General features: G+C 35.6%; 1 protein-coding gene across 4 annotated transcripts in view; it reads left to right on the top strand.

Moving 5' to 3' along the window:
• The window catches only part of CCDC39 (coiled-coil domain 39 molecular ruler complex subunit), a 70,993-nt gene that overhangs the window by 20,786 nt on the left and 36,599 nt on the right, over window positions 1-13,608 (top strand). For 3 of the 4 annotated variants that reach the window (XM_055110715.2, XM_055110717.2, XM_003831975.5), the window contains exons 7-11: window positions 3,753-3,944; window positions 6,443-6,546; window positions 7,182-7,314; window positions 10,312-10,506; window positions 11,428-11,592. In XM_055110715.2, coding sequence (XP_054966690.1) covers window positions 3,753-3,944; window positions 6,443-6,546; window positions 7,182-7,314; window positions 10,312-10,506; window positions 11,428-11,592 — 789 coding nt within the window. The remainder of the gene's footprint in view (window positions 1-3,752; window positions 3,945-6,442; window positions 6,547-7,181; window positions 7,315-10,311; window positions 10,507-11,427; window positions 11,593-13,608) is intronic. The other variant, XM_055110716.2, reaches the window with a different exon arrangement.

Raw genomic sequence — 13,608 nt, 5'->3', positions numbered from 1 at the left:
TTTATCAACAAAACTGGTTATACCTCCCTAGAAGGGACAAAGGAGAACCAATCTTAACTATGAGGTTCTCTTAATTCTCTCTTTTTTTTTTTTTTTTTTTTGAGACGGAGTCTTGCTCTGTCACCAAGGCTGGAGTGCAGTGACCTGATCTCTGCTCACTGCAAGCTCCACCTCCCGGGTTCACGCCATTCTCCTGCCTCAGCCTCCGAGTAGCTGGGACTACAGGTGCCCGCCACCATGCCTGGCTAATTTTTTTGGATTTTTAGTAGAGACGGGGTTTCACCGTGTGTTAGCCAGGATGGTCTCGATCTCCTGACCTCGTGATCCACCTGCCTCAGCCTCCCAAAGTGCTGGGATTACAGACATGAGCCACCGTGCCTGGCAGAGGTTCTCTTAATTTTTTTTTTTTTTTTTTTTTAAGGAGGTTCTCTTAATTAATGCTGATACTACCTTTTTTTTTTTTTTTGAAACTGAGTTTCACTCTTGTCGCCCAGGCTGGAGTGCAATGCCGTGATCTCAGCTCACTGCAATCTCTGCCTCCCGGATTCAAGCAATTCTGCCTCATCCTCCCAAGTAGCTGGGATTACAGGCTCCCGCCACCACGCCCAGCTAATTTTTTGTAGTTTTTTTTAGTAGAGACAGGGTTTCATCATGTTGGCCAGGCTGGTCTCGAACTCCTGACCGCAGGCAATCCACCCGCCTCCCAAAGTGCTGGGATTACAGGCGTGAGCCACCGCACCTGGCCTGCTATTAATATTTCTTAACTTCTCATTGCTTTCAAACATTAAGCTGTTGACTTACAAGGAAGAAGCTGAAGCAAAATTAATGGAAGCAGAGTTTCTTTTGGCCAAGCTTGAGGATTGATTCCTGGGAACCTGGGAGTATAGATTCAAGTTGCCCTGAATATACACTCCAATTAGCAGCAGTTACAAGTTGATTTTTAAAGGGGGAAAAAAGAGCGAGTTCCTGAGTTGTTTATCAAGAATTTACATTGAAATAACATCAGCTATTGATTGGCTATATATTGTTGAGCTGCAGGGTGTGGGTTATAGTATCTGCTGAGGCATTATTAGGTTAATTTATAGCTGCTTGTGGCAATAGCAAGCTGTATCAAGACATGAGTACACAGCTCATAAAAGGGGTGCAGTGGGATGTTATTTCTGTCTGATTTTAATGCCTTTCTGGGCTTGATAATGTAAAATTCTCAGATAAAAATTCTTTTCTCAAGTCATGACTGCTTCCTCTCTGTCAGTCACGTGCGAGATCCAAGATTGCGGATCCACAATCAGTTTTCTCATACAACCCCATGGCTAAAGTAACTCGGTCAGCTGATTTGGCAGAATACACAACTAGTAGCTCCCTGGTCACATTCATAGTGGTTCCTTACTTACATGTTGACATCTCCTGATTGTGCTGTCAGAGACTAAGGAGGGTGCTAAGAGGTGGTTCCGTTAGGCAACAGGATGCTTCTAAGTGTTTGACAACTGCTATCTGAGAATAAAACAAAACAACACATTTTGAAAAAACCCCTGATCTATAGGATTTCTGATTTCTATGGTTTTATTATTTTCATACTGTTACCAGAAAGGGGTCCTGATCCAGACCCTGAAAGAGTGTTCTTGGATCTCATGCAAGAAAGAATCTGAGGCAAATCCACAGAGTAAAAGTGAAAGCAGCTTTATTAAGAAAGCAAAGGAATAAAGGAATGGCTATTCCATAGGCAAAGCAGCCCTGAGGGCTGGTGGTTGCCCATTTTTTTGGTTATTTCTTGATTATATGCTAAACAAGGGGTAGATTATTCATGCCTCCCCCTTTTAGACCATATAGGGTAACTCCCTGACATTGCTAGGGCATTTGAAAACTGCCATGGTGCTGGTGGGAGTGTCTTTTAGCAGACTAATGCATCATAATTAGCATATAATAAGCAGTGAAAATGACCAGAGGTCACTCTCTTTTCCATCTTGGTCAGGGGGGGTTTTAGCTGGTTTCTTTACTGCAAACTTTTTAATCAGCAAGTTCTTTATGACCTGTATCTTGAGCCAACCTCCTGTCTCATCCTGTGACTTAGATGGCCTGTCTGGGAATGCAGCCCCGTAGGTCGCAGCCTTATGTTAACGCTGCTCCTCTTCAAGATGGAGTTGCTGTGGTTCAAATGCCTCTGACGGTAGCATATTGGAGGGTGGAATATTTTATCTCCTAACTGATATTATACTCTTTTGTTCCTCTTCCTGCAAAACAGTTCATTCCTGCCTTCTCAGCGTTTTCTTGTCAGGGGTCTGGTCATAAAATCCTGAAATTGTATTCTTAAAAGAAACAATGTGTAGAAGTGGAAAAATATTTTTCTACTATGCTTTTATTACAGTGTAGAAGTTTTAAAATATTACTTAGTATTACCTATATGAAAATTTTATGATGCATAGCACTATTAAGTATGATGTTGAAGTAGAATTAAAGCATCTGATTAAGTGGTAGAAAAAATCATAAGGCAAGAAACTCTGGATTCATATTCTGAAATATTTAAACTTAGGAAGTTTTGACGTGTCTTTTGAGTGAATGAACACAGTAAATATTTAGAACAACTTAAAAATTGGATTAAACAACTTGAAAATTAAACAACTTTAAAATTTCCTTTTTAAAATATGTTATATCTCAGATGTGTAGCCATTTAATATGCTAATATGTATACATGCAGCATTTCTAAAACCTGTTGATTTCAGAACACATACCTCCTCCCCCAATCTCCTGTGATTAGTTGTTTGGAAGGACCTCATTTTGGAATACATGCAAGTAATACACATTAGGGTAATTTTTTTTCTGATTCATCCAACTTATTGCCATCAGCATCGCTTGTGAAAACAACATCTAATCTTTTTATTTCCCAGCTTTGAAATCTTTTTGTTTTACATGGCTTAAAAGTTGATCTTTAACATGACATTTGAATTTTTTCACAATTTGGCCCTAAACCCTACCTTTCCAGCTTTATCTCTTTCATCTGGACCCCAACCCTTCTTAATATATTCCTTTTGCACCCCTGCCTTCCCACCCTACACTTTAACTACATTAGAGTATTTATGCAACCCCATTCATGTTTGTAAGCCTGACTCAAATGTTGCCTCTTGGGCACGTCTTTTTTCTTCTTCTACTTTTTCTTTTTCTTTTTTTTTTTTCTTCCCTATCCTGGAAAGCCAGGAAAGTATAATGTCGACTAATGACTCCTCTTGGAAAGAATTCATCATCTCTTTGTTCCCATGGTACTTTGTCCACATTTCAGTTACAGTGTTTTGTGTATTCTATTTATTATTGTCTCTACGACCAGTGAAAGGCCTGAGTGAAGACATTCCTATTGAAACTAATAACTAAAATGCTATTTTCAAAACACGAAAAAAAAACCGGTCTGTAAAATATTTGGAAAACTTCATTGAAACCCCGCTTTCCATGTGAAAAATATTCAACACTGTTACATTTGTAGGTTTTACCTTTCATATATAAAAGCATAACCATTTTTCTCATCTCTTTAGCAAAATTCCAGATATATGAAAGAAAACAGACATTTAACAATATGAATTTATAGACATTAATATGTAGCAGACTAATATTTTGTTTTTATTAATATAAAAATATTTTAAAATGTCTTCTAAGAAGTTTTGGTAAAATAAGTACTAAATGTAATAATAGAAAAATAGAAACTAAATTCCTTTTAGTTTTCTCAGTTTAAACATATATTTAAGTAAACATATTTGTTTTAATCCTAGGAATTAGCAAGGATAAAGCAGGAAACGAGAGAAAAAGAAAATTTGGTTAAAGAAAAGATCAAGTTTTTGGAAAGTGAGATTGGGAATAACACAGAGTTTGAGAAAAGAATTTCTGTGGCTGATCGTAAACTTTTAAAATGTAGAACGGCATATCAGGACCATGAAACTAGTAGAATTCAGCTGAAGGGTGAGGTATGTCAACTCAAAAAAGACTGGCTTGTATGTTCACGACAAATCACTATAAAATATAAAATAAGCATAAAGCTTTTCCTGTGATGAAGAAACTGCTTCTAGTTTTTTTTTTTTTTTCCTTTTTCTTTTCTTTTTTTTTAATGTCTCTTTGTTTGTGGAACTTTTGGGATACTCTGATTAAACCCCTGATTAAGCACCACGGGGTGCCATTCACATCACAGGTAAATGGTTTGCAAATATTTTCTTCCATTCTGTAGGTTACCTTTTCATTTTGTTGGTGGTTCCTTTTCCTTAAAGAAAGTTTTTAGTTTGATGTAGTCCTGCTTATTTTTGCTTTTGTTGCCTGTAATTTTGGTGTCAAATTCAAAAAATCATTACAGATACCAATGTCAAGGAGCTTTTCTCCTATGTTTTCTTTGAGAAGTTTTACAGTGTCAGGTCTTATATTTAAGTCTTTAATTCATTTTGAATTAATTTTTGTATATGGTACCAGAGAAAAGCCCAATTTCTTTCTCTTTTTTTTTTTTTTTTTTTTTTTTGCGTGTGGCTATCCAGTTTTCTTAACATCATTGATTGAAGAGACTATCCTTTCCCCATTGTGTATTCTTGACACCTTTACTGAAAATTAGTTGATCATATATGCATGGGTTTATTTCCGGGTTCTCTATTCTGTTCCATTTTTCTGTGTGTCTGTTTTTTTTTTTTTTTTGCCAGTACAGTCAGCCTTCCTTATCCATGGATTCTGCATGTGTAGATTCAACCAACAATTGATAAAAAATATTCAGAAAAGAAACCCAATAAAAATAATATAACAATAAAAAGGGATACAAATTTTAAAAATATGAAAATTATTTACATAGCATTTACATTGTATTAGGTGTTAAAAAGAATCAAGAGATTATTTAAAGTATACAGGAGGCTGTACATAGGTTATATGCAAATACATGTCATTTTATATAAGGGACCTACACATCTGTAGATTTTGGTATCTGCGAGGGATCCTGGAACCAATCCCCTGTGGATGCCAATGGATGACTGCACCATTTTGTTTTGATTAGTTTAGCTTTGTGATACAATTTTAAATAAGAAAGTATGTTGCCTCCAGCTTTGTTCTTTCTGCTTAAGATTACTTGAGCTATTTGGGATCTTTTATAGTTCCATATGAATTTTAGAATTGTTTTTCTGTTTCAGTGAAGAATGACATTGGAATTTTGATATTGTATTGAATCTGTCAACCTAAATAACAGAGAGAGGCCCTCTAAAAATATTGAGCTTAATTAGGAATGAGCAGGGAATTTGAAAATCCAGTATATATAGGCTATGACAGATTATAGGCATATCTAGGGAGATAAAGGAAGGCAAAAGTTTTTAAAGGTAAAATGAGTAACTTTACCTAAGTTGTATTAAAATAATAATCCTTGGCTATAGGAATCAATTAGGGTAGTGTCAGTCCAAGGTTGATCAGTCAGTTGCTGGGCAGATGTCTTTGTAGAAGGGTTTTGTACAAGGTTGCAGTGGTCTTTATGCAAGGCTGTGGTTCTGGCAGAGTCTCTTGGGATAGTTCTTGTTATTGGGCAAATATGTATGAGAACTCTCTCTTCATGGCCTTCCCCAGCTCAGTTTTGTCAGGGTTTGACACAAGTGACTCCATTTTGATTTTGACAACTTTCACAAATCTGTAGATCGCTTTGAATAGTATGACCATTTTAACAGTATTAATTCTTCCAATCCATGAACACAGGATATCTTTATGTCCTCTACAATTTCTTTCATCAATGTTTTGTAGTTTTTAGTGTACAGATCTTTTTCTTCCTTGGTTAAATTTATTCCTAAGTATTTTATTCTTTTTGATGCCGTTGTAAATGGGATTGTTTTCTTGATTTCTTTTTTGGATTGCTTGTTGTAAGTGTAAAGAATGTAACTGGTTTTGTATATTGATACTGTATCCAGAAACCTTACTGAATTTGTCTGTTCTGAGAGTATTTGGTGGAGAGTTTAGGGTTTTTGCAAAGGTCCTTAATAAAAAAGAAAATTTGTATCTTAGATTTTCTGTTTAAATAATTTTGATTAATAGTAAAATATAATTTACTATTGATTAACAGTAAAATGTAGTTATTAGGAGTCTGATATATTAGAATCTTTTGAGATTTTTCAAATCCAGTTAAACTTATGATTCTTATGAGCACATATATATTAGCTTATCTGGACTTTGGGGATGTGCTCTTTCTGAGCAGGTCTGGTGATATTAGACATTTCTGTATTTACTTTCAACACATGTGTTCTCTATAATTTGCTAGGATTATACAACAAAGCCAATTAAAATTTGATATCAGATCAATATGGAAATCTGTTTATATATTAAATATAAAAAAATGGCTACTACTTTTGTGGATGTGATGTAGGTTAGAACTTAAAGTGGGCGGAATAAAACTCAGAAATGAAATAAGTTATAAGATACAGAGTAAATATATAATTTCTGTCTGTTAACTAATAAATAGCTGGATTCTTTAAAAGCCACTGTGAATAGAACTTCCAGTGATTTAGAAGCTCTGAGGAAAAATATTTCCAAGATAAAGAAGGACATTCATGAAGAAACAGCAAGGTAAGAAAAAAACTATTTAAATATGTTTATGATTATTTTTTACTATATCTAGAAAATTATTAAATACTTAAGACTATTTGTTGTTTAAATAACTGCAGTATTTTAGCTACTACTTTTTTTTTTTTTTTTTTTGAGAGGGAGTCTTGCTTTGTTGCCCATGCTGGAGTGCAGTGGCGCGATCTCAGCTCACTGCAAGCTCCGCCTCCCGGGTTCACACCATTTTCCTGCCTCAGTCTCCTGAGTAGCTGGGACTACAGGTGCCCGCCAGCAGGCCCAGCTAATTTTTTGTATTTTTATTAGAGACGGGGTTTCACCGTGTTAGCCAGGATGGTCTTGATCTCCTGACCTCGTGATCTGCCCGCCTTGGCCTCCCAAAGTGCTGGGATTACAGGCGTGAGCCACCGTGCCTGGCCAGCTACTACGTTATTAAACTTAAAAAAATTTTACTCATATTTTCATCACAAAGACTCAGAAGCCATATTTTTATGGTCTATTAAATATGTAGTGGTAATAAAAAGGTTTACAGCAAAAAACCCCTTCAAGGTATACAAATAAATATTAGGATAAACTATTATTTGTTTGTATGAAATGTTTTTAGGCACGTTTTCTATCTTTTTGTGATAAACCCTCTTCAGGTTACAAAAAACTAAAAATCATAATGAGATAATACAAACAAAATTAAAGGAGATAACTGAGAAAACCATGTCTGTAGAAGAGAAAGCTACTAATTTGGAAGATATGCTAAAGGAGGAGGAAAAAGATGTGAAGGTAAAGTTTAGTTTTAATTTTTCTTTAAATCACAGAAAATTTAGCAACAGTGAATTAATTAGACTCCTAGGATCAGAGGACGAGGAGGTCTTGTAAGAAGCTCTGCTTTTTGGTATGATCACATTTATAATCTGGTTTTGGACCTCTTCTCTTGCATTGCTTCTGAAGTTATTCTCAGTCTCCTCTCTCTTTTTTTTTTTTTTTTTTTTTTGTGATGGAGTCTGGCTCTTGTTGCCCAGGCCAAAGTGCAATGGCGAGATCTTGGCTCACTGCAACCTCCGCCTCCCAAGTTCAAGCGATTCTCCTGCCTCAGCCTCCCGAGTAGTTGGGATTACAGGTGCCTGCAACCACGCCTGGCTAATTTTTGTATTTTTAGTAGAGATGGGGTTTCGCCATGTTGGCCAGGCTGGTCTCGATCTGCTTGCCTCAGCCTCCCAAAGTGCTGGGATTACAGGCGTGAGCCACTGCACCGGCCAGCCTCCTCTCTTTTTAAGCTACTAATTTTGATGTCTTTGTATTTATTTTTTATTTTTTTTTATTTTTATTTTTTGAGACTGAGTCTCGCTCTATCCCCTAGGCTGGAGTGCAGTGACATGATCTCACTACAACCTCCGCCTCATGGGTTCAAGCGATTCTCCTGCCTCAGCCTTCTGAGTAGCTGGGATTACAGGCGCGTGCCACCACACCTGGCTAATTTTTGTATTTTTAGTAGAGATGGGGTTTCACCATGTTGGCCAGGCTGGCCTCAAACTCCTGACCTCAAGTGATCTACCCTCCTCCGCTTCCCAAAGTGTTGGGATTACAGGTGTGAGCCACCATGCCTGGCTACTTTTTAAAAAAGTAGCTCCCCCACTGTGCCCTGGATTCCATTCCTTCCCAAAGCCTACTGTACCTATGTCCCTGCCATCATCCATATGTCTATTTGTATATTGCATATAAATAGTTCGAAAAGTGGCTTTGTTTTACAACTGATTTCTACATGATTATCACTGTTCTTTTGTAATCAAATTCCCATCATCATCTACATTCCTGATTTGTACTTCTTCATCATCTACTATCTCTTTAACCCCTTATAATCTGGCAAAATTTTTTGGTAAATGGGCTTTGAAATGCTATAACTTTGCTAATTCTACTGGCACCTTCTTCTACCTCAGTCTTTTTTGGCATGTTGATGGCATTAAAGCCAATTTTTGAGGAACTGGAAAAGGCTGGTGCACCACTTCCTCTTTGAAAACTTCAAAGTGAACTATAAGTGTGAACTATAAGTGTGACCTGACTCTACTTCTTGCTTTTACTCGTTTGGGGGGGTTGAAAAAGGGGTAGTTGAAGATGTTGGCAAAATCTCCCAATATAAGGCTTATATCTCATCTGGCTCCATTTGTATTTGGATGGGATCCAGCTTCCTCAGTGTGCTGTAAAATTTCTAAGTCATAAAATCATGCTGCAATCTTGACATGAATGATATTCAAATTACACATTATGTTTTAAAAGTTTTGGTGTTTTCTTCCTAAGAGCATGATTCCCTGTAACAGATGATATTAGTACTTATCAGAAACCTGTAAACACTGTGAAATTTATATGAAATAGACCTTTTCATCACAGAGAATTAAAAACTTCAGACATTTTTGAAGAACTGGCTAAATTAGAAAAATTAATAATATTAGCAGCAGGGTGTACCAATTGTTTTTTAGCAGGGCTGTGTTCATAGTCTTGGGGGTTTTTTCATTGCTGTTGGTTTTTGTTTGTTTGAAAAAATCCCAACCCTAAAGCATTGGCTTTAAAACTCTGCCAGGCAATCTTTGAGAAGATCTTAAACCCATAGAAAATTGTTTATGTAAAATAATGCACTGAATATCAGATTATATTTCTTGTTTATGCAAAGATTTCAATGTGCCAGTCACAGACTTGTTTTGTGTCATATTCAGGTTTGTTGGTTGCTAAAGGAAAATATATTTATTTGGGTATAAGATCACATAGGCAAATTATTTCAGCATTTAAAAATGATGATTTTCAATTGATCATGGCATGGTAGATCAATTTAAAGCCTAGAACACATTGGTTGTGAGGCTTCCAGTTCAAGACAGGTTTGCTTCCTGAGAGAGGAGCAGTGGGAATGGGAGACTCATTTCTATTTCCTAGAGCTGCACGTGGTGGAGGCCAACTGGAGGCAAAGAGTGAGTGACAGGTAGTTCCTGTAGTGTGCTGGTAGTGCTCCTACCAGCTTACAAGAGCCAATAGTTAAATTTTTAGAAATTTTCCTAAATACAGCTATGATTAAAAATGAAATTATATAAACTCATAGTTAAATAAATAGCATTTACAAAAAAAGTAATACATACTCAGCACTCATTACTTCCAAATATTTTATTATTTTGTACTCTTAAGGTTACTTATGTCTGTTTTATCTGTATGTTGGAAATACCACAAAATGGTCTGTTTCTGTGAATTTCTTCCCAACTCTGCCTTTAGTGGAATCATGTTAGTAGCAGGAAATTGGCCATAGTAGGAGTATTTATACCATGGAAATCAGATTCTCCCCCTAGCCTCTCATCTCCTGGAGAGATGATGGTTAAACATTTACCTGCTCACCACTGGATAGTGCTTGAAAGGTGGGAGATTGGGTGATGTGATTTCTTCCCCATAGCACCCTCAAGACTTTAGGAAACTCTGTGAATGTACAGGCTGTATATTTCCAGTGGACTTTATTTTTTGAGGAAATCAGTAGAATGGCCAACTGCTAGGCTAGGGTAGCATGGGATGAAATTAAGATGACAGGTCAAGGTGTATGACACAGGTATAAAAACTACGCTAGTCTACTAGAATAGAATAAACCATAAGAAATGTTGGGGACTTGTTAAAATTGTGGGAAGAGCTTTATCTTCTAAAGGGCTAAAATAGTGGAGGGTTCAAATTTATTTGAGTTTCTAAATTATTATGTTCATATAAATACAACATTTCAATATATTTAATTTCATTAATCACTATAATTCTCATCAGGAAGTAGATGTTCAACTGAACCTCATAAAAGGTGTGCTGTTTAAGAAAGCTCAGGAGTTACAGACTGAGACAATGAAAGAAAAAGCTGTTTTATCAGAAATTGAAGGAACTCGTTCCTCTCTGAAACATCTCAACCATCAGTTACAAAAACTGGATTTTGAAACCTTGAAGCAGCAAGAAATTATGTACAGTCAGGTAGATGTTACTTTTATGAATATCTTCCATATTGATTTATTACAGTTGTGATGGTCAAGATACGCCATGTTCTAAGAAAACAAAGAATTATAAGCACTTTTGTGGAGGACAGACAGATGCTGAAGGTGAGACATCATGTTAGATCAGTAGTAGGGTGAGGGAGCCTTAAAAACTATTTTTTCCCCTCAATCTGAAATAAATAGGCAAGAGGAGAGAGAACTCTAGTGAGGGAGAACCATGTTTTAAAGGAACCTGAGACATTTGCATCCAGAGTAAAACAGAAGAAGGCATGAGATATCTGAAACCGAGAAAAACTGTATGTTGATTCTTAGTTGTGCACCACCACCCTCACTCCCATGCTAATAGAGTAAAAGCATTTTTTTCAGTTTTTCCTTATTTTGTTCTATTTATATATTTGTGTTAATCTCTTAATATTCTCCATCTCTACATCTTAATTTTCTCATCTAATATATATTCTTAGTTTTTAAAAATTACAGATGTTAAAGTATAATATTAAGAATAATTAATTAGATGTTCATATTTGAACCTTTCATGGCTAACAATTAGTGACTACCTGTTTTGTATCCCTTAGATAATGTGCCCTCAGAAATCCAAATTCATGTGAATCCAGTGAATTTACTGAGATTCCATCATGGTAGTATGATAAACATCCCCCAACTTTGTCATATTTTCAGAAGATTATTTCTGTGTCTATCATGTACCTTGATTGTTGAGATATAGTTTATTTTTGTTCCTCTTAGAGTGAAAAGGATTTTATCCTGAATTACTGAAAGACTAAAGTGACTTTATTACATGATAATGCCTAGTCCAAAGTCATAAGAAAGTATTCACTTTGTTTTTACACTTGTAGAAATGCTTTTTTTTTCTTTGTAATACCTTTTTTTTTTTTAACTGTAACAGGATTTTCACATTCAACAAGTGGAACGGAGAATGTCACGGTTAAAGGGAGAAATTAATTCAGAAGAAAAACAAGCGCTTGAAGCAAAAATTGTTGAACTTAAGAAGTCTTTGGAAGAGAAAAAATCTACATGTGGCCTTTTGGAAACACAGATCAAGAAGCTTCATGTAACTTAGACAAAATACATTTTATATTTCAAATATCCTAGTCATTCTGTTTTAGGACAGCATGTTCTTAAGACTACTTTGGATAGGGTGACTGCCACTCTACACACATATATAACAAATGTATGAACAATGTTCTTATTTTTGTACTATTAGTGTGTAATGTTACCATTGATGATGCATTTAGTATATGCTAAATATTGTATGACATGCCTCTAGTATTTTATTTCATATAATCCTTACAAATGTCTTGTGAGGAAGATACTATTATCTGTTTTATAGAGTAAGTAATTTGTCCAGGTTATACTGCTAGTACACAGAGAGCTAGGATTTGACCCCTCCTGCATTTGACTTCTAAATACTCTTCAAGAGTACACTGTTTAGAACATTGATAAGTTCTAGTTTTCTATTTTATTAACTGCCATAACAAATAACTTGATGGCCCTTTGTCTTTAAAACACCATGTAAAAAGAACCTGCTCTTTATGAGTCAGCAGTTGTTATTCAAATCTTTACTTAGTTATAATATTTGAAATGATTGGATTCTGTTAATAAGGTTAGAACGTCTTCATCTTTAGGAATTTTATTATGTTTCTTGTAATATAAAACCTATGTTAAAGTTTGACTAGAGAGTAAAAGTGAGAGAGTGAGTGTGGACGTGAATGGGGTGAGAACTTAGTAGGGTCTAATTGTTATTTACCACTGGAAAGACTATTGATGTGTCCTCTGGTGGTTATAAAAAGAATTGCCCTAAATTCCTTGAGGGCTGCAAAAGGTGGAGAGTTATTACTTTTTTTTTCTTCTTAAGAAGACAAAATTTTGGTTTGGAGTAGTTTGTAGTCTGATGAAATATTTAAAAATGGTTATCTTTGTTTAGTGGAAAAAAACACTTGTTTTTGGATCAGATAGAACTAGTTTTAAATTTCAAGGCTATACCACTACTGCTGTTTTAACTTTTCTGAGCTCTAGTTTACTCGTCTATTAAATGGGGGAAAAATTAATATTATTTTAGGACATTTGGGAGAACTAGAAGCAATTTATATCTTAGCACAATTGTAGGTACTCAATATGTGGCATTGTTTTGATTATTTAGAATATGAGAATGGTATAGAATGTTAGAGGTATGACTTTGTTTCTTGCCCCTGGCCTGGATTGTGTCTGTTTTGCTGTGTGGGGATGGTTATAATTCTTCCCCCTTTGAACTACTCTGACTGCTCCCTCCCTCATACCATTGTCAAGTGCTTATGCCTATTCCAACTCTGGTTTTAACAGAGAGATACATAAATTAATAGAAATGTAAGTGAATTAACAAATTATATTAAAGCTAGTTAGCCTTTGGTCATTATGAAGAGCTGCTCTTTTCAGTAGTAGCAACAGATTGTAAAGTCATCCTGTATGCCCTCTCACATGCCACTCCATCTCATTTTACATACAGAAACTAGTTTCTTCAGGTTGAAAATCACATTGTTTTAGCTCTTTTTATCAAATTTAATTTTATAAAATCACATTTTTATGCAAAAAATTCCTCTTCTTACTATCTTGCTGAAATCTTAGGTCCCAATACTTCAGAGAAATGCAGGCAATTAGAAACAGAGGAGAGGAGGAACGGATAGAGGGAGGAAGAGAGGGAAAGAGATCTTGGAACTGGAAAGTTTAGATTTAGGAAACAAGAAGGGAATAAGAGCACAAACCTTATTCTGGGTTCTGGGTGGGAAGAGGGATCTAAACAGGTATAAAACTGGAAAACTGGTATCTGCATATGTATGATCTATTTATGCATATGATGGAATTAGTTCTAATCAAACATTTTTCTCTTTAGCAATATGCGATTATGTATGTAATTAATAATAGCTGACATTTACATGACACTTCTATGTGTCAAGCACTGTTATACACATGCTTTGACAATAACATCTTTAATCTTCACAATAACCCATGAAGGTAGAAACTGTCCTCATCTCCATTTAGAGATGAGGAAACTGAGGAAGAGTCCATCATACTAGGGTCAGATGGTTAGTAC

The sequence above is a fragment of the Pan paniscus genome, chromosome 2 (assembly GCF_029289425.2).
Source record: "Pan paniscus chromosome 2, NHGRI_mPanPan1-v2.0_pri, whole genome shotgun sequence".
Lineage (NCBI taxonomy): Eukaryota > Metazoa > Chordata > Mammalia > Primates > Hominidae > Pan > Pan paniscus.
The sequence above is the reverse complement of the archived record's forward strand: the minus strand, read 5'-3'. Positions and strand labels throughout refer to the sequence as shown.